Below are 22,177 nucleotides of genomic sequence, written 5' to 3' on the forward strand. Positions count from 1 at the left end.
AGGAAGAAGCAGGCTCCTAGCGGAGGAGCCTGATGTGGGGCTCGATCCCATAACACCGGAATCACGCTCTGAGCCAAAGGCAGACGCTTAACCGCTGTGCCACCCAGGCGTCCCCTACAAAATTATTTTAAAAGCACTTTCTTTTAATGTTCCATACATGAGAGATACAGTCAAATGTGGAATGCTTGTATGGGTAGTGATGGAGTGAGTGTTAAGAAAGGACACAGGTCAGGGGCACCTGCGTGGCTCAGTTGGTTGAATATCTGCCTTCAGCTCAAGTCATGGTCCCAAAGTCCTGGGATGGAATCCCACCTGGAGCCCGGCATCAGGCTCCCTGCTCAATGCGGGCGGGGNGGGGTGGGGAGCCTGCTTCTCCCTCTCCCTCTGCCCCTCCCCCTGCGTGTGCTCTTTCTCTCTCTTTCAAATAAATAAATAAAATCTTTGAAAAAAGGAAAAGAAAAGAAAGGACACCCGTCTCTGGAAGCAGGAGGCAGGGGGAGGGTACAGGCTGTAACCTCATGCTTACGCTCCTTGGGAAAGAAGTGTCCCCAGGATCTCCACCGGAAGGGCTCTTCATTGCCCCTGTGGGTGGGGGTGGGAGGCAGGATACGTGGTAGCGGTGCTTTTGGATTCTGAGTAAGATTTACCCGCGCTATAACCCTTCTCCATCTCTTAACCTCTCAGGTCCTCAATTTTCCCATCTCTGAATTGGGAACCATAATCGCCGTGAGGGTTATGTGAGATGAAGAAACGTATTTAGTTTGAGCAAGAACACATGCCATTTACTTCAGGCCACAGGCTGAGCCTCCTCCAGCACCTGGTATTTCTGGAGCAGGTTCTTTCCCTGCCTCTGCCTCATGGTCCACTATGGGGAACCACAGTCACTGTGTGGATGAAGCCCCTAAGATTCCATCTACTTTAGGTGAGGGCCAGTCACCCACCACCCAGTGAAGACCCATGACCTTCAGGAGTTCCTCCCCCAGGCAGCTGTGAAAGACGCGGTGGGGCTGAGCGCCGAATGGGAAGTGCTGAGTGGAAGTGCTGGCCTCGGAACAGGCATGCGCATGTGGCAAAAGAAGGACTTGGTTGTTGACTCCAACAACGTTAAGGAATTACGGACAGAGGGACTAATGGGCCTGGGTTTCTCACCTTGGCTCCACTTAAGAAAAAGGCAGTTTCGGCGACATGAGCGTCCATGGCCCAGGCTCAGCCTCTGAGGGTTCTCAGGAGCTGCAGACCTGAAACCTGCTGCCTGCAGAACGCTCCACAATCCTTGTGCTGCATAGTGCTGGACGGGACAAACTGCGAGGACAGGGTGTCACTCAGGACCTGAGCTACATCCGTGGGGAGGGAATGAACTGGCCTCATTTAGCCTTTCAGGTTTCAGTCTCCTCATCAGCAAAAATGGGATTAGGGAGGACTGCAAAGGTACAAGTGAGATTATGCGTATTAAGCCCTCTCCGCCTGATCTGACTGAATCATAGGAGATCCCTCCCCACCAAACATCAATTTCGAACTTCCTCATGGGTAGCCTGGCTCTGCCTTCCCTCTGCGAGGGAGGAGCTACCAGTCTGGTGGGCGGGGCCCTGATAGCTCCACCCTCCAAGTGGCATATATATGCAGCGGTCACACTCTAATATGCGCAGTGGCTTCAGGCACCCCGCAGTGAGACCTGTGTTAGCGGCAAGCCTCACAGACAGGCCTCACAGACCCGGCCAGAGTCTCCTGCCCCAGGTAAGCAGGGAGCTGGGACGATGTTGGAATGGGGAGAGGCCGCTGGAGAGTGGTACGAGCTGTGGTCTCCTGAGCTCCTGCTCCCTGCAGGGCCGAAAATCGCGCCCTGCAAGGCAGTCTCATCTTGAGTTTGGTTTCTTTTAAAAGACATGCCGGTTCTTATGGTTACCAGTCCTTAATGAGCCTTGTCATAAGTCACCTAAAAATACAAATAGGCAGTTCTTGTTCTGTCCTATTCTACGGGTCAGAAAACAGGGAGACGAATCTCTGTGTGACAAAGCTCCCAGAGGTGCTGATCTGAAGTCGCATATAGAATCCCCTTCCTGGATGTCTCAGTGAGGGGTGGTTTATGTATAGGTGGGGAGTGGAGGGATTTGAGCTATGAGGCCAGGATCTCTGGTGCTCAGGTCCTGTGTAAACTTATCTTCCTTAATCTAACCATCTGCCTGCTTACAGATGCTCAGAGAGTATAAGCAGGTTGCCCACAGTCACTCAGTTTTTAAGGGAGACCCAGAAACCTGGCCAAATTTAGTCTTTCAACAGCTTTAGCCAAGGATTGAGGAGATACTTGGTAATACAGTCACGGTGGCATAACATGGAGGTTATGGTTCCGTATGGAATGCAAATCTCCAGAACCTATGTAAATTTACAGTAGCATGGAGTTAAAGGGTAAATTCATGATATTGTCCTTACTGTTCTGTGACATTGTGTTAGAAGAGTGACCCATCACAAAGTCAGGAAGGTTGGATCAGGAGGAAGTGACAAATGAATGGAGAACGGGTGGCAGGGTGGCAGCACAGGAGACAACTAAGGGATATGTGTGTACAAAGGTGCTGGGGCCAGAGGGAGTTCAACCTGCTAGAAAAGGGAAGGCAGGTGACAGCTGTGGAGAGCATGGTGGTAGGAGAAGCTGGAGCTGAGGGAAGGATGTGGCCCTCCAGGTGGGAGCAGCAGTCCTGTAGGAGAGGGTCATGATTAGATACGAGTGCATGGAGAGCAGATGGGTGGAGGCCCAAATGGTGCTAATGGACTCAGCAGTCAGACACAGAGGTTTTCAGTGTCCCGAGTATGGAAAGTCTGAGGTATTATTAGTTACCATTGGGCACCTTCTATGTGCCAGGCCTGCTGCTAGGAACATTTTCTCCTTCTTTATAAACACTCTCTGACTTGTAAAACGTTTCATGGTCTTCTGGCTCCACTACCCTCTATTTGTAGTCTTTCAAATCTCTGCCAATCTCATGAGACGTAAAGAAGAATCTCTCTTGTTTTTCAACCTCATTTCTCTGCATTATTAAAATGATCTGCTTCAATTTCCTGATTGGCCATTTATCTCCTTTACCCATTTTTTATATCCAGATTACTCATATTTATTTGGATTTCTTGGTATAAGAGCTATTTATATGTTTGAGAAAAAAAAAGATTATTACCAGCACCCCCAGAAACATTTCTAATGTTTTTCCTAATTGCTAGCCTGTTTCTCCTCCCCAAATATATGCATTGTGCCAAGGTCTAACATCAAGAAGTCATTTTTCCTACACATATTCTGTATTGTTTTGTGCCTGGCTTTTCTTCACACAACATATCTCTGCGATTCATCCAAGTTTTGGGGTGAAGAGTAGTTAGCACCTTCCCATTGCTGATTAATGTTCCATGGTATGAATACACCACAATTCATTCATGCATTCTAATGTCAGACATTGGAATTATTTCAAGTTTGGACTTGTGAAAAATGTTGTCTTGAACCTCCATGTATGTCTTTTGGTACACATATTTTGAAGCCCTTCTGGTTCATATTTCTGGTGGTTATACAGCCTGAGTAGAATAACTGGGTCCTAAGATGGTTGGTTACAACTGTTCCTAGTTAGTTGATAATGCAAAAAACAGTTTTCTAGGGGCGCCTGGGTGGCACAGTGGTTAAGCGTCTGCCTTCGGCTCAGGGCGTGATCCCGGCGTTATGGGATCGAGCCCCACATCAGGCTCTTCAGCTATGAGCCTGCTTCTTCCTCTCCCACTCCCCCTGCTTGTGTTCCCTCTCTTGCTGGCTGTCTCTATCTCTGTCGAATAAAGAAATAAAAAATCTTAAAAAAAAAAACAGTTTTCTAAAGTTATTGTACCAACTTATACGCTCACCACCTGTGTATGGGTGTTTCAATGACAGCACAGATCACCAGACTTTATATCTTAATACTTTGAAATTCATTTTGGGGTCTCTGGCAATCAAGCAGAGATTGTCTTAAATCCATCAGAGTTTGAGGTGATTAAATCAATGGACTTTTGAAGGGGTATCCCATTCATGACTTTTCTAGTATCTAATACTTCACTGGTACCAATTTAAAGTGTGGATTATTCAACAGGGCACATCCTCTACTGGGTGCCCTTAAGTCCATGTTTGTTTCCTCAACCCTGAGAGCTGGCCTCAGCCTTTCAGCCTGTCTTTCAGAATCAATAACTGCTACTAAGGGAAAACTCTGTGCTGTCTTCAGGGGATCTTGTCCCCACCTATCCTCACTAGTTGGTATCTCATCAGTGACTTTGGAGAGTAATTATGTATATATGTGTGTGTTTCTTAGTATTTTTTCACATCGAATTCCTGATCTCCAATTTCATTCTATCCATCTTGTCAAAATCACAGCTTTCTGACTTGGCGGGGTCCTCAGGATAAATCTAATCTAGTCCAAACCACTTATGTACACAGTTGGATGTATCCTGCAGTTGAGATGCTTAAGTGAAAAGTAAATTTTGACATACTATTAATTCAGTGCTGTGGTTTAAGAAATATCTGTGGTTTAAACCAAAAAATACCAGGTTCTTTTATTGGCTCTTTGACAAGATTGAAATGATTGAAGTCGGGATTTCTATCCTTATTTACTTGATTCTCTTAGAGATGAGGATTCTATGTCCTTCCCCCAGATCCCCCAGAAATGAGTTAGGGGAAATCCTACCCAGGGTGGAGGCTCAATTTGCAATGCCTTTAACTTTCTGCAGTCATGCGGCCCCCTGTGGTTGATGTGGGTGTAGACAGAATCCTGGGGGTGGAGAGAAGAATTGGTCGCTGTCTCAAATGTAGCGGTGAGCAGGGCCACAAAACAAATGGTAAATTTTTTTACATAAAACAATATTTTCTCCTCTCCAGGGATGAAGAGGCACTTTAAAGTTGTGTCTGCATTCTGACCAAGAGATTGCATCACTTGAGGACTTCACATCCTCGGAGCTGCCAAGGGCAGCTGGTTGCCCAACTAACCTGTGATTGACTGCAGCTTCGCCAGGCACCTATCTTTGTCCTTGAGGCCATTTGCCTCATAGGAATGAAACGTTCAAGATAGGAAGAACAGTGAGATCTGAGGGTGTGTCTGAGGATTCTCAGTGGAAAGAGCCTTCTGAGCCTCAGCTCCTGAAGAAAACCCACCTCAGTGCAGTCCTTCATTCACAGCCCAATGGCGGTCCCAGCAGCCCTGGCAGGACTCCAGGCAGAAGCCAACTGTCCCGTCTGTCTGGATTACCTGAGAGACCCCGTCACCACCGAATGTGGGCACAACTTCTGTCGCTGCTGCATCCAGCAGTCCTGGGCTGATCTGGAGGACAGGTTCCCGTGCCCTGTCTGCCGTCACTCGTGCCGAGAGAGGCACTTGAGGAGCAACACCCAGCTGGGAAGGATGATTGACGTTGCCAGGCTCCTCCACGTCACCAGGAGCAAGAAGAGGAGGCGGGAAGAGAAACACTTGTGTGAGAAGCACCACCAGGTCCTGACCCTCTTCTGTGAGGAGGACCTCGAGGTGTTGTGTCCCGAGTGCACACGGCCCCCTGACCACCAGGGCCACCAGGTGAGGCCCACGCAGGAGGCCGCCTCTCATCATAGGCAAAGGCTCAGCTGCTACATCAGGCCGCTGAAGAAGCAGGTGGCCGACGTTCTGAGACTAGTCGGCTCCCAGGAGAGAAAACTCCTAGAACTGAGAGAGAAGCTGCAGGACCAGAGACAGAAACTAACCTCGGAGTTTGAGCAACTGAACGCGTGCGTCGACCGGGAGCAAGAGGCTGTCCTTTCCAGGCTCGCTGAGGAGGAGAGAGACATTCAGCGGAGGCTCTGCGCCAACATCACGGCATTCTCGGAGCACGTGTCCACCCTGCACCGCCGGCTGAGCGAGGTGGCGGCCAGGAGTGTGCTGTCGGACGTGCAGCTGCTGGCGGGCGTCAGGAGCAGCCGGGACAGGTGTGAAGGCCTGCGGCCGCCGGCGCTCTACTCTTTCCAGTTAAGGCCGGAAGCGTGCAGCCTTCCCCCGCAGCACTCGGCGCTGCGGAAAATCATACAGAAGTTCCGACAAGAAGTTACTCTGGATCCCGAGACCGCGCATCCTCATCTGCTCGTGTCCGAGGATAGAAAGTCTGTGACATTCGTGCGCAAAAGGCCGGGCGTTCCTCAGAATGCGAAGAGCTTTCGGACGGATCCGGTGGTCCTGGGCTCCGAGGGCTTCGACGGTGGCCGCCATTACTGGGAGGTGCGGGTGGGTGACAAGCGGGAGTGGGCCGTGGGGCTGTGCGCGGACGGCCCTTCTGGGCAGGGCGGGCGGCCCCCGGCAGGACGGCGCAGGCGCTGGACCATTCAGCGGCGGGCGGGCTGCTGCGCCGCGCAGGGAGCTGCTCGTGTGGCTCTGGCGCCCACGGAGAAGCCCACAGGGCTCGGCGTGTACCTGGACTATGAGTTGGGGGAGATTTCCTTCTACCGTTTGAATGACAGGGCTCACATCCATTCCTTCACCGATGCGTTTTCGGAAGTCCTGAGGCCTTACTTCTGGGTGGGGCGCGACTCCAAACCTCTCACCATCTGCGCGGCCAGAGACGAGGAGGGATGAGCTGTGACGTGGCTGCATTTTCTAGCTGCAGTTTATGGACGGTGGGTAGAATATTGTACAACTATCAGTGCATCTAGCACCAATTTTTTTAATACTTCTATGACTTAAACACATTTTCTCAGGGAATTTTGTTTTCTCTCTTTTTTGATTTTGTTTCAATAGCAAAAGATGTGGGAAGTAACAGAGATGTGGAGATTAACTGTTTCTGGAATTCTAAGATCAGAGTACGTTATAATTTTACGGCTCCAATAGATTTTTTGGTAAATTTACATATTTACATTTACATATATTATATTACAAGCTTTGTACATTTATGATGTATGCCTATCCATAAGTACCTTTTATACTCCAGGTAGGAGAGAAGGCATAATTGTAGGGAGATGAATCTCAGTGGGTCCGTCCTGTGTCTGCGTGGGAATAAGGCACTGATTGCTCTACATTATGTGTTCAAGGATGTTTTTGTGGGGAACAGCCTTGGAAGACAGATGGTGTCTCCATCCGACTATATGAGTAATAAATCCCTTTATGTCCTTCTGGTGTGTGTGGTGTCATCAGTCCTTAAAGTGAAAAAATTCTGGGTGAGGATCCACCCTGGCTATACAACCTGGTCTTAACATTGGTGTTCTGAGCAGACTTACGGAAATGTTGACTAACATTTTCAGGGGGATTTTTCCTCTTTCTTTCTTTGCCTCTGCTGCCCAAACCAATTATACACTTTTGAGCATTTATGCCTTTACTTGCAAATCAGCCCACCTTTAATGGGGTCTCCTCCAAGAAAAGGCTCTAGAATCCAAGTCAGAAAGAAGGAAGGAAACGCTGGAATCAGGGGAAGGAACTGAAACAGTAGAACAGAGGTCCACAATTTGACCTAACTGGCAAGTCAAAATTTACTGAAAGAATCTATAGAACAGGTGCCTGGTGGCTCAGTCAGTTAAGTGTCTGCCTTCAGCTAGTGTCATGATCCCAGGGTCCTGGGATGGAGCCCCCATCAGACTCTGGAGTCTGCTTCTCCCTCTGCCCCTCCCCACCCCTCTGTGCTCTCTCTCTCTCTCACTCTCTGTCTGAAATAAATGAATAAAATCCTTAAAAAAAACCCTATAGAACAAACAAGATAAAAGGATGAGATTCTATTTTGTGCCTCCATAACCTAGATGCTGGTTTAGCAGGATCCCACTAAATTCAAAGATGGTACCCCCTATAATGTTAATGTTGCTACTGAACATAAAATAGACATCAAAGAGGTATGCCTCGGGGCGCCTGGGTGGCGCAGTCGTTAAGCGTCTGCCTTCGGCTCAGGGCGTGATCCCGGTGCTCTGGGATCGAGCCCCACATCAGGCTCCTCCACTATGAGCCTGCTTCTTCCTCTCCCACTCCCCCTGCATGTGTTCCCTCTCTCGCTGGCTGTCTCTCTCTGTCAAATAAATAAAATCTTTAAAAAAAAAAAAAAAAGAGGTATGCCTCATGTTAGCTATCAGAATAGTTGCCTTGCCTAAATTCCCCAGGGTCACAGCACACATTCTCCTAAAATGCCCAAGAGAAGGCATGGATGAGCCGACCCGATGAGTAATAAAATTAAATCATTGACACAAATTGGCGAATGAATGAATGCCCCACCCCCCAAAAATAATATGACTAAACGTTAGTTAAAACAGGGCATTCAAGAATTGAAATATATTATTGAAGATCTGCGTAGAGTAGAGGTTATCCCTACTGCTTCTCTGTTTAACAGGAAAATTTTGCCTATCTTTAACTTGAAAAGAATGGATAGCATCTTACAGTGAATTACTACAGCCTTAATGCTGTGGTCCCACCCAATGTTGTCATAATTGCTAATTCCATCCAATCAACAACTGGTAAATATCTGGCTATTATAGATTTGGCCAGTATATTAGATTCAGGGTTTATTTTAACAGCGTCCCAGCAATAACTTTCCTTCGCCTCCACAGGGATATCACACACCTCTACCCAGCAATTCTAGCTACCTCAACAGTTTTGTCTTGGCATATAATCTTTGAGGCAAGATTTTTACTACATTCAACTCTCTCTAAATCATAAATGATTTACATTATGACATACTCCTCCAGAGATCTCTGACTACGATCTTGGTTAATTTCCTGAAAGTTACTTGGTAACCTGAGGGTACCTCTCTCTCTGACACTGTCAAGAAACAGCTATTGACAGCAGACAGTTGGGCATCCAACTGTTGGTTTTGGCTGAGGTCCTGGTCTCAGGGTCATGGGATCCAGCCCTGCATTGGGCTCTGTGCTCAGCCCAAGTCTGCTTGAGATTCTCTCTTCCTTTCCCCGTGTCTCTCCTGCTCATGCTCTCTCTCTCTCTAAAATAAGTAAATAAAAGCTTAAAATAAATAAATAAATAGCTATTGACCCTCTCAAAAACCCGCAACATAAAAACAAGCACGACATCTTTTAGGCCTTTTTGGGTTCTGGAGGCAACTTATTCCTCATTTATAAATTTTGCTCAAGGCTATTTTTACTGTTATTTGCAAATCAGCCCACCTTTAAGGAGGCTACTTCCAAGGAAGGGCTCTAGAATCTGTCTAAATAGGAATTTATCAGGCATTCGTATTAGTGCCCCCAGAGATATCATTGTAGAGGCTTCAGCAACTTCCTCTCATGCTTCCTGGGACTCTAGACCAGGATGATGGCCGTAAGTTGCCCTTGGGCTCTCAATGCAAGATCCTTAGCTCTATGCTGTAAGCCATTGTTAGGCACATATAGACAATCCAGCTTACAATTTTTCAACTTTATGGTGGTGTGAAAGTGATACACACTCAATAGAAACTTGTACTTTGAGGGCACATGGGTGGCGCAGTTGGTTAAGTGATCGAATCTTGATTTCAGCTCAGGTCATGATCTCAGAGTCATGAGATCGAGCCCTGCATGGGGCTCCATGCTTAGCGTGGAGTCCAGCTGGGACTCTCTCCTCCTCTTCCTCTGCCCCTCCCCCTCATTCTCTCTCTATACATAAAATAAATAAATAAATCTTAAAAAAAAGAAAGAAAGAAAGAAAAAAGGAAACCTGTACCTTGAATTTTGATCTTTTCCTGGGCTAGCAACATGTGGTATGATACTCTCCCATGATGCTGGGCCATGGCGGCAAGCTGCAGCTCCCAGTCAGCCACGTGATCATGAGGGTAAACCACTAATACCTTTAGAACCATTGTTTTTCACCTTCAGTACAGTATGCAATGGATATTCAACACTTTAGTATGAAATAGGCTTTGTGCTAGATGATTTTGCCCAACTGTAAGCTAATATAAGTGTGCTGAGTATATTTCAGGTAGACTAGGCTAAGCTTTGGTGTTTGGTGGTTATTTTACAATATTATTATATTTTCAATTTTTGATGAGTTTATTGAAAAATGACCCCATCGTAAGTCATGGAAGATCTGTCCTGAGACCTCCTGGAAATAGAGGCTTTCATAGGCCCTAAGTCTAAACCTTCCGTACTCATCTGCCCAGTATGCCTTGGATCATGGGTACAGCACTCAGCTCACGCAGCATAGCTACCGAGGCCTTGCTATAGAATGGAGCCACATTTAGGCCCTCTGGCATATCCCCCTGCCTTCCCTGTTCTCAGTCCCTTGCCATATGCAATGGTGTGAAGGAGGGACATGTAAGTTCACGGTGAAAGACAATTGGTTTTTGTCCCTCTGTTTCTATAGTTATCTATGTATAGTCTGCTTGGGTTACTGTACAAAGTACTATAGACTGGGTGGCTGAAACAACAAAAGCTTATTTTCTTACAGTTCTTTATTTTCTCACATAATTCTGTCCACAGCAATCTATAACATTTTGTCATTCCCCATTTCTCATGGGGAACATGAGGGTATCTATGATAAATCCTGTGAAATTCTAAATAAAAACCTTTTATAAGAATAAAAAAGTACACTACTGGTTCTACAAAATCTACCATAAATATAATCTATCACATTTGACTTTATATTGAAGAAGCAGTAAATGCTTAAAAAAAAAAGTAACCTAGTCTATGTAGGTGAATATGAAATGTCTCTAGATATATTTAAGCATTAAAAAACCCATGTACAGAACACTACACATAGCTTGTTCATATTGTAAAAATAAACAAGATTTGCTGCTCTCTCGTATGTGGACATAAATGATGTTTCACAAAGACACAGGAGAAACAAGAATGGTAATATTTGAGGGGTGCCAGGAGCACTGGTGGCCTGGGATGAGAGAGCAATTGGCTTTTTAGTGCACGCTACTTAACAAGTAGAATTTTACTGAATTCATCTGTATTTTTCATTTTTAAAAGTTCGCAACAAATAAAGCTATATGATGTTCATTGGAAAATTGCTAGCTTTAGTTTTTCTGCTTAAAGAAAAACCTTTCTTACTCCTTGAATAGACAGCCATCCATATTGAAGAAACTCACAAAACATACAGCTTACTCCTTTCCCATTCTCTGGACAGTCTGTTCTCTGATGGTGGGGACTCCAGATGGGATCTTTGCATTCCAGGCTTCTGGTTTAGTGCCTCACATGTAGTGAGAGCTCATAAAAAGTCTCATGCATGAGTTATTAAATGATCTGCCTAACTGGGATTTATGAGATCAGGGTTAGAAATGCAGACCTGACAGTTTTCAGTCTTTGTGTGAATAAAGTCACCAGGAGCAATGGGTAGAACATACCAAGAGTTTTCTGTTTGCTCAAACCAAAACATTTCGCTTAATACTAAGCACATAGGGAAGCCTGGATCTGCTTTCTTCTCCATGCTGCTTTCCTGAATATCAGTGCAGTGTGATAGAGGATGTAAGTGTCTGGTGGGCCCTGTTCTTCCTGAAAGCCTTGAGATGAAGAATCAAAGATGTCAACTGAGAAAAGAGCCAGGAAAGAAACTTGGGATTCACCCACTTCTGAGAGGGTTGAGAGGGGAAAAGTAACCTGTTAAACAGACTGAGAAGGTGCAGTCTGAGACCAAATTGCAGGTTACAAAAGTCAGTGCTCAATGCTTAGAAGTCAGCTATATTTCTATACACTAGCATATGAACAATTCTACAGAGAAATTAAAGAAATAATTCCAGTTACAGTAGACTTAAAAAGAATAGAGGTGCCTGGGTGGCGCAGTGAAGCTTCTGACTCTTGGTTTCTGCTTAGGTCATGATCTCACGGGTCATGAGATCTAGCCCTGTGTCAGGCTCCACGCTCAGCACAGAGTCTGCCTGGGGATTCTCTCCCTCTGCCCCTTCTCCCACTTGCATTGTGTGCTCTCTCTCTCTCAAATTTAAATAAATCTTTAAAAAAAAACAATAAAATACTTAGGAATAAATTTATCCAAAGAGGTTCAAAATTTATACAGTGAAAGCTATAAAATATTGCTGAAAGAAATTACCAAAGACCTAAATAAATGGAAGTATATCTGATGTTCATGGATCAGAAGCCTGAATATCGTTAAGATAGTAATACTACCCAAAGCAATATATGGATTCAATGCAATTCTTGTCAAAACCCCAATGGCCTTTCTGCAGAAATGGAAAATCTTAGAATATATATGGTGTTGCAAGAGCCCCCTAATAAACTGCCAAAATGATACTGAAAAAGAACAAAATAGAAAGCAAAATACAGGGTGAAGATACCATTTGTCAAATTTGACTAGGGTATGATGCTATAATATGTAAACTCTGACATCTTAATGGCTTAGCACCACAAAGTGCTGCCCCCGTGCAAAGATGGCAGGTAAATTCGTGAAGCATTCTTTATCTTGTGTAGTTCCCTAGGTTGCCTGGCATCTTGCCACTCTTTTGAGGATTAGCGCGCATGCGCACGCACGCACGCGCGCACACACACACACAGCATCCACAACAGGTATTAAATGATATAAACTCCAGCACTTTCTCATTTCAATTAAAGAATGATGATTATAGACTTTTGTCACAACATTGTAACTCAGAAAACATTATCAACTCAAGATAAATCTGATTCTAAAGCATAGATCTTATTATCTTTAATGGGAGAAAAGACATTGGGATTTCAAAAGACACCACAGAATTACAATCCAAAATAGATCCTGTCAGGCTAGCATTACTAGGCAGGAAGAGATGGAAGACAAAACCAAATAGGGTATAAGAGCTGCTAAGAATCCCAGGAAAAGGAGGAAGATACCATCACAACAGGATTCAGGCTATAGAATTCAGCTACAGAACTGGGACAGCTTTGCTGCAGTAGTTACAGTGGAAATTCTTTTTCTGCTAAACGTAAAACCCAGTAGGGGTGCCTGGGTGGCTCAGTCAGTTGGGCATCTGCCCTCTGCTCGGGTTGTGATCCCAGGGTCCTGGGATTGAGTCCCACATCCAGCTCCCTGCTCAGTGAGGAGTCTGCTTCTCCCTCTCTCTGCCTGCCTTTCCCCCTGCTTGTGCTCGTGTTCTCTCTCAAATAAATAAATCTTTAAACAAACAAACAAATAAATAAATAAAACCCAGTAGGACCACCATTTTTCTGAACTATGAAATTGGCACAGTTTAATTTTATAAATTGAATTATATCTATATATGAATTGTATCTGGTCTCATATATATTCAAGTAATATTTTACCAAAATACTTATACCTGAGTATGATTCATAACCTCTTACAATCTATACAAGTAATAGATTACAAACAATGAACTATTTAAAAACTATTGTGCATGCTGCTTTATTTTCTTATTTTACATATTTAGGAGAGAAACTACATGATGTATAACTCAACCAGTGAATATGGTCTTTACGATTCTGAATTCTATCTTTACCACTTATAAGTGGAAGAAAGATTTGTGTGTGTGTGTGTGTGCGTGTGATTTTTTTTAAGTGACATCTTTAAGGTGTAGAAAGAAAAAATGTGTCAACTCATAATTTCATAATTAATGAAAATACTTCCCAAAAGTGATAATGAAATGCTTACAAAAGTAAAACTGAGGGAATTCATTGCCATTCTTATACTACAAGAAATGTTAATCAAAGTTCTTCAGGGCAAGTCAGAAATGTGTATCTACACAAAGAAATTAAGTACATCAAAAATGGAATAAATGAAGGTAATGGCTCTAAAAGATGACTGCTGCTTACAGCAATAGTAACAATGTATTAGTATGTTTCTAGCATATATAATAGTGAAATATTTGACCCTAAAAGCACAAAGGATTAATGAGAGAAGTTGATAATATACTTTTTTAAGGGCTATCCCTTTCTCTTCCTGAAAAGGAAGTGGTATATTATTTGAAGATGACCCCAGATTATTTTTAAATGTACACTGTAAACCACAGGGAGAAAAAATTAAACCTAAAGCAAGCAGAAGAAAATAAAAAACTATTATTTTTTAAAACTTTTTGAATAATAGAGCAATGAAGAAGCTGAAATAAATAAAAGTGAAAATTAGAAACAATGGGAGAACATCAACAAACCCAAAGCTGATTTTTTGTAAAGATAAAACCAAGAGGCAATAAATTGGTAACTGGCAAAAATAGACAAACTTAGTTTGGGATTTGAAATGCATGCTCTTTCCACTATTCCACTGCCTTACTTTGGGTGAGGGAAGGTTTAGAAAGGGGACAATTGGGAACAAGCCTGATGATGTAGGGGAATGGGCAAAAGAATATTATAGAGATGGTTTCCTGGGGCATCATGTTGGTGGAGGAATATTAAGGAACCAGAAACTAGCAGGGACAGAGCAGGGCAGGGATGCTGGAAGTACACTACTGATTTTTCAATCAAGAAATTTTGTCACAGAAATGATTCTATGCTTTTGAACTGTGGCTGGTTTTCTTGGCTAAGGAAGCCACTGAGTTTGGCTTTAGAGAAGAGTAAAGGGGGAAAGGCTGAGCTGTGACTGGCCGCAGGGTATGGGACTCCACGATTGCTCACTGCAATTATTGTTAATGGGCAAAGACTTAATAGTGTTTCAAAAGCCACCACTTGGGAGGTGTACCACTGAAACGCAAAGCAAGACAGTTTTTTTTGTCTTTTCTGCTTGGAATGAAACATCAATGTTGTTTTTTTTTTTTTTTAAGATTTTATTTATTTGACAGAGACAGAGACAGCCAGGGAGAGAGGGAACACGAGCAGGGGGAGTGGAAGAAGCAGGCTCATAGCGGAAGAGCCTGACGTGGGGCTCGATCCCACAACGCCGGGATCACGCCCTGAGCCGAAGGCAGACACTTAACCGCTGTGCCACCCAGGCGCCCCAGAAACATCAATGTTTTATTCATAATGAAGAACACACTAAACCTGGAATGTGACTACTACTTACCACTTCCACCACTGGTCCAAGCACCATTTTCTCTCTCCTGGATTATTCCAATAGCCTCCTAATTTGTCTTCTTGGTTCTAAATTTGCTCCCTCCAGGCCATCCTCAACACAGCAGCCAGAGGGATCCTTTTAAAACATAAATGTGCCACTTTTCTACTCAAAAAACACCAATGACTTCCCATCTCATTTAGGGGCCCTTAGAATCATGTCCCAGACAACATTCTATTCGTGCCCCTGCTGTTTCTTGATCTTATTTCCTATTATTCTCCCACTTATTTACTGTGCTCTAGCCACTCTGAATTCCTTGTTATTCCTACAGGCCAGTTACAATCTTTCTTATGACTTTGCTCCTGCTGTTTTTTCTGCTCTATCAAATAAATAAAATTTTTAAAATAATTATACATCAATAGAAACAATGTGCTAAAGCATGACTTTTAATCAATACTGTATACAGAGTCAGTCAGCTTCCCTAATTAGGAATTCACATCCAAGGATGGTCAGGTGGCATTCTAATGGGAAATTCAAGCTCCAAGCGCTACAACATTGCTTCAGTTACCTTAATCTTTTTTTTTTAGGTCTCAACATTTTACTTAAAAAAAAAAAAAGATTTTAAGGGGCGCCTGGGTGGCTCAGATGGTTAAGCGTCTGCCTTCGGCACAGGTCATGATCTCCAAGTCCTGGGATCAAGTCCCATGTTGGGCTCCCAGTTCAGCAGGGAGTCTGTTTCTCCCTTTCCCTCTGCCTCTCCCCCTGCTTGTGCTCTATCTCTTTCTCAAATGAATAAATAAAATCTTAAAAAAAACAAGAATCCCTTTTAAAAAATAAAATAAATTTAAAAAGATTTATTTGAGTGAGAGAGCACAAGCAGGGGGAGCAGCAGAGGGAGAGGGAGAAGCAGACTCCCCTCTGAGCAGGAAGCCCAATGTGGGGCTTGATCCCAGGATCCTGGTATTATGACCTGAGCCGAAGGCAGACAATTGACTGACTGAGCCACCCCAGCGCCCTGTAGAACATACACATTTGAGATAGTCATTTACTTAGCAGGCAGACTCTGTGTATTCATATAGCCTTGTTGGTAAACCCAGTGTTTCCAGCATTCTGTTTAGGTATTCTGATCTTGCACCAAAGGTTTACTTGAAGCAAACACAATTCCATAAAGGCAGGATTCATCTAACATTATACTTATTGTGAGGCCACCAGTGTCCTTTTTTTTTTTTTAAAGATTTTATTTATTTATTTGACAGAGATAGAGACAGCGCGAGAGAGGGAACACAAGCAGGGGGAGTGGGAGAGAAGCAGTAGGCTCATAGCAGAGGAGCCTGACGTGGGGCTCGATCCCATAACGCCGGGATCACGCCCTGAGCCGAAGGCAGACGCTTAACCGCTGTGCCACCCAGGTGCCCCCCACCAGTGTCCTTAAAATCGATGGCCAGTTTTGGAGTTCCAGGCTCATTTTTCATCAGGTACAGGCTACAGGGTTCCCTAGCATTATTGTCCCATCCATGCAAGTGTGTGAATAACTCATATATTTCAGTCAATTCATGTTATGTCCAATACCACTAATTTCATCAAAGTCACCCCATTCTTTATGTCCATTATAATCCATTAGTTTAATTATAGCCTCAATTTATGAGAGATTAAGATAACTGAAGCAATGTTGTAGCACTAGGAGCTTGAATTTCCCATAGAATGCCACCTGACCCATCCTTGGATGTGAATTCCTGATTAGGGAAACTGACTAACTCTGTATACAGTATTGATTAAAAGTCATGCTTTAGCACATGATTCTGCTGATGCATTTTATTTTAAAGATTTTACTTATTTGACAGAAAGAGAGCCAGAGAGCACAAGCAGGGGGAATGGCAGAGGGAGAGGAAAAAGCAGGCTCCCCACTGAACAGGAAGCCCAATATGGGGCCCGATCCCAGGACCCTGGGATCATGACCTGAGCTGAGGCAGACACTTAACTAAGCCACTCAGGCACCCTCTGTTGATGTATTTTAAAACACATTTCAGATATCATAACAGTATATTTCACAACAAAAAATGCTAAAAATGTAACAGATTATTTCAAAACCAGAAACTGAGAAACTTTTAAATATCAGGATAGACTAAAGATACTTTCAGACTTGAAAGTTTCAAAAAGGGGCGCCTGGCTGGCTTAGTCGGTGGAGCATGCAACTATTGATCTTGAGGTTGTGAGTTCAAGCCCTATGTTGGGTATAGAGATTAAGTACTTAAAAATAAATTTTTTTTAAAGATTTTTATTTGACACAGACAGCACAAGTGAGGGAATAGGCAGGCAGAGGAAGAGGGAAAAGCAGGCTCCCCACTGAGCAAGGAGCCTGACATGGGACTTGATCCCAGGACCCTGGGATCATGACCTGAGCTGAATGCAGATGCCCAATTGACTGAGCCACTGAGGTGCCCCCAAAATAAAATATTTCAAAAAATTTCCCATGAACCACTATTAGGAAGCTACTGAAATCCTCGCCAATGAAAAAACACCTCCAAATGGAAAACCATATGGAAACCAAAAAAACAACTCAAGAGATGCCAATGGCATTCCCAGGATGCTATATGAGCAACTGACTTCGTGAACCGGCCTGCATTGAAGTTACAGGGCTCCTTGAGAGTAGCTGGCAAAATCAAAGTGGTAGAAAGCTAAAATATGTTAAAATTGAGAAATTTAGAGAACTGCAGGGACAGTTTGGGGATGAACTATGGATAAGGACATGGGAAACAAAGGCAATGAGAAATAGGACTGTTTTAACTACAGGAAAGCAAAGTTGTGGAAAAACAAAATGTAATCATTTCATAATACATGGCTAAGAGGTGAATGGCATTGACGTGGCCAAAATACTGTAAACGTCAGAAAACATTCTATACAAAAACGAAGAATTCTATTAGAAGAGGACCACAGAGTGAAAACTGCTCTAAATTCTCATCTTCCAAAGTAGGGCATTAAATGATAATACCAAAAACTGAAAAATACAGTATTACTAGTAGACTGTTATTTAGTGATTATGAACAACCTCAGAACAAGAGCTGAGAAGTGGTTGCCTCTGAGAAGCTGGCAATAGTGGTTGTAAAACGATCTTGTAAAAAGTATGAATTGAAACATTAAAACTATATTTAAAAATAAATGTGAGTCAAATCCCCTTCCCTAAAGGAGATCAGATGAGCTATTCTTTTTTTTCTTTAAGATTTTATTTATTTGACAGAGATAGAGACAGCCAGCGAGAGAGGGAACACAAGCAGGGGGAGTGGGAGAGGAAGAAGCAGGCTCATAGCAGAGGAGCCTGATGTGGGGCTCGATCCCAGAACTCTGGGATCACGCCCTGAGCCGAAGGCAGACGCTTAACCGCTGTGCCACCCAGGCGCCCCCAGATGAGGTATTCTTAAAGTACAAAATGTTTAGCTGCACTGAATTTAATTGATAGGAGGAGGGGAGACTAAGCCTGTAGTCCTGGTATTCAGGGTGGCTGCTGGGAACATTGTCTTTAATCAACCCTATAAGGTAGATTATTTTTCAATTTTAAAGATAAAGAAACTGGTTCCAAAACCTATCAAGTTCAAAGAACTTCAAAACCCTTTTGGTGTATCTAGTGTATGTGCCTCCTCCAGAGACCACTTAACTCTTCAGTGCAATTTCAGGAGGTCTCTTCTAGTCCGTGAATCCCACTCACTCGTCAGCTAAGTCACAAAACTTAATGGCTTCTTGCGACATGAAGCTTTTAAGTCAGCGCAGGTCCCCCATTTGCTCAATGTCTCATTTACTCCTACCTGAACCATCTCACAGGGAACCCAAAAGTGCTCTTGGGCTGCTATGTGGACTAGGAGGGTTTCTATGAAAATGAATGAAGCTACTGGATGCAAAACTGCTTAATATTCAATGTTCTTCTGAGTAATGTTGATGTCAAGAATTCCCTGTGGAAGACACTTGAGTGTTTAGTTTTACCTAAGACATCCCACGGGTGGGTGCTGTAGAAGTTTTAAAAAAGATATAGATGTAAAGGCATACATGGATTGGGCAATTCAATAAATGTGTCAGTTTTTTCCAGCTTGATTTATACCTTCAGTGCGATTTCAAATAAAATAAAATCTCCAAGTTATGATGTTTAATTTGGCAAACTAGCTAAAATTTATATGGAAGAGGCCAAGAGTTGTCAAGGTAACCCTGAAGAGATGAAAATTGTCACCAGGTATCAAGAATGAGAGAGCTGCAAGAGTTAAGTATGCTATTGGCCCAAGGATAGACCAACGGACCAGCAGAACGTATTAAATGTAGATATAAGTGGTACTGCAGAACAGCTGGGGAAATGATGGACCTTTCAATAAATGGTGTTGTAATCATTAGTCACCCGTACATTATGTATAATTAAATTTATAAGCAGGCCCCAGCGCACTCACAAACACAGAATCAACTTCCAAGTAGATGATTAGAACGACATATAGAATATTTAATGGCCCTAGAGTAGAGGAAGATTTCTTAAAGAATCCAAACCTCTGAGGCACATGGGAGGCTCAGTTAGTTAGGCATCTGCCTTCGGCTCAGGTCATGATCCCAGGGTCCTGGGATGGAGCCCTGCATTGGGCTCCACCCTCAGCGTAGTTTGCTTCTCCCTCTCTCTCTGCCCCTGCTTGTGCTCACTCTCAATCTCTCAAATAAATAAAATCTTTAAAAATAATCCAAATCTCAAAAGGAAAGACTAATATAATCAAATGTATCAAACTTAACTTCTGTCCAAAACACCATGGTAAGAGTGAGATAAACTTTGGAGACGATACCTGCAGTGAATGTAATTGCTACAGGACTAAAATCCAAAAATATAAAGAGCTCCTATAAATCCGTAAGACAGACTAATAGAAAAACAGGGTGGGGGGGTAACAGGTATTTTTACAGAAGAAGAACAAATGATTATTAAACTATAAAAATACACTCTATTAGAGATCATGGGAATAATTAAAACTAGAGATAACATTTAACATCGCACAATTACTAAAAAAAATATGTAATTTAAATCAAGTACTGTTGAGGCAGAGCAATGAAAACATTTATACACTGTGGGTGGAAGTATAAATTGGCGCACTTTGGAAAACAATTTGCCATTATCTAACAAAGATGAAGGTTTAGTAATTCACTCCCCAAGAAACCAGATGCGTAATTTTCACAGCAGCTGTCTGTGAAAGTTTCAAACTGAGTACCTATGAGAAGTAGAATGAAAATGAAGTACGACTTTAAGCAAAAAAAATATTCAAGACACGATTAATCAACTTTATGTAAAACTCAAAAACATGTGGAACCAAAGAGTACGCTTATCATGATGAGCTTTGAATAATGTATGGAAGTGTTGAAACTGTATTGCAGACCTGAAATTAACACTATGTTAACTATACATGTTATAATTATGTTAATTTAAAAACACATGTGGAAAAAAACAACATATTGTTTAGGGATACAAACATACACAGTAAAAGGTCAGAAAAACAATGGACTATCAAACCAAAAATAGTGGAGGTAACTAGATAGGACCAGGAAGTGAAGAGGTTGGGGCTGAGAAGGGACACAAAGGAAACTAATGTGATGCTAAAGTTCTATTAATGTTAGGGTCATGGATACATGAGTGTTTTATTTTTCATCAAGTTCTGTAGTCTTATTTTGTTAAAAGTGTAACTATGTATAGGGGCGCCTGGGTAGTGCAGTCGTTAAGCGTCTGCCTTCGGCTCAGGGCGTGATCCCGGCGTTCCGGGATGGAGTCCTACATCGGGCTCCTCCGCTGGGAGCCTGCTTCTTCCTCTCCCACTCCCCTTGCTGTGTTCCCTCTCTTGCTGTCTGTCACATAAATAAATAAAATCTTAGAAAAAAAAGTATAACTGTATAAATTGTACATTATTTGCAAAAATGACCTAAATAAGCATCTATCGGGGGGAAATGATCAGAAAATACTGAATTGACAGTATCAAATGAATTATTTTGTGTAAAGACTGAGATGTATCAAAGTTAAGTAATAAAAAGTATAGGAGAGAGGGTGGGGGATGGAGTAACACAGTGATGGGCATTAAGGACACATGATGTAATGAGCTCCCCTTAATGGTGTTATATATACAACTGATGAATGTCTGACGAATGAGTATGTATATGGTGGGGGTATTACCTCATTTTCCATAGTACTGACACACTCAAAAAGGAACAAAACATGTTACAGAAAAATACTGAGGAAAACAGATGAAAGTGCCTACCTTTACAGAGCACATAGTCCTGGAATGGTCACATCTGCCTTTAATAAGGCCTTATACATATTAAGGCAAAATATGCATACAATACAGAAAAAATTATGGACTTTTATCGATAATTACTCTCCAACTGATCCCATAATGTATCTGTAAAGTAGGTAATATAACCACATTTTTTAAACATTTAAATTCAATTAGCATGTAATTATTGGTTTCAGAGGTATAGGCCTGATTCATCAGTCCTATAGAATACCCAATGCTCATTTCATCACGTGCCCTCCTTAACATCAATCACCCAGTTACCCCTCCCTCCAACCTCCTCCCCTCCAGCAACCCTTAGATTGTTTCCTATGACTAACACTCTCTTATGATTTGTCTCCCCCTCTGGTTTCATTTTTTCCTTTCTTCCCCTATGATCCTCTGCCTTGTTAAATTCCACTTATCAGTGAGATCACATGTAATTGTCTTCCTCTGATTGACTTACTTCGCTTAGCATAATACCCTCTAGTTCCAGCCACATTGTTGCAAACGGCAAGATTTAATTATTTTTGATGGCTGAGTGGTATTCCGTGCGCACATGCATGCACACTCACACACACAATCCCCCCCACCCCCGCAATCTTTGTCCATTCATCTGCTGATGGACATCTGGGCTCTTTCCATAATTCAGCTACTGTGGACATTGGACATTGCTGCTATGTGAGGTGCAGGTGCCCCTTTGGATCACTACAGTAGTGCAATTGCTGGGTTGTAGGGTAGCTCTATTTTCAACTTTTTGAGGAACCTCCATACTGTTTTCCGGAGTGGCTGCACCAGCTTGCATTCCCAACAGTGTAGGAAGGTCCCCCTTTCTCTACATCCTCACCAACATCTGTCCTTTCCCGACTTGCTAATTTTAGCCATTCTGACTGGTGTGAGGTGGATCTCATTGTAGTTTTGATTTGTAGTTCCCTGATGCAGAGTGATGTTGAGCACATTTTCATGTGTCTGTTGGCCATTTGGATGTCATCTTTGCAGAACTGTTCATGTCTTCTGCCCATTTCTTGATTAGACTATTTGTTCTTTGATGGATTCCTCTCTCACATTTAGGTCTTTCATCCATTT

The 22,177-nt window shown here is 43.0% G+C and overlaps 1 protein-coding gene across 1 annotated transcript; it reads left to right on the plus strand.

The window, feature by feature from the left end:
* Window positions 1-5,168: 5,168 nt before the first annotated feature.
* Window positions 5,169-6,581, plus strand: LOC100479368 (putative tripartite motif-containing protein 75). Its single transcript, XM_002927283.1, has one exon. The coding sequence runs from the start codon at window positions 5,169-5,171 to the stop codon at window positions 6,579-6,581; it is 1,413 nt and encodes a 470-aa protein (XP_002927329.1).
* Window positions 6,582-22,177: the final 15,596 nt, after the last annotated feature.

This window comes from Ailuropoda melanoleuca, chromosome 5, assembly GCF_002007445.2.
Source record: "Ailuropoda melanoleuca isolate Jingjing chromosome 5, ASM200744v2, whole genome shotgun sequence".
Taxonomy (NCBI): domain Eukaryota; kingdom Metazoa; phylum Chordata; class Mammalia; order Carnivora; family Ursidae; genus Ailuropoda; species Ailuropoda melanoleuca.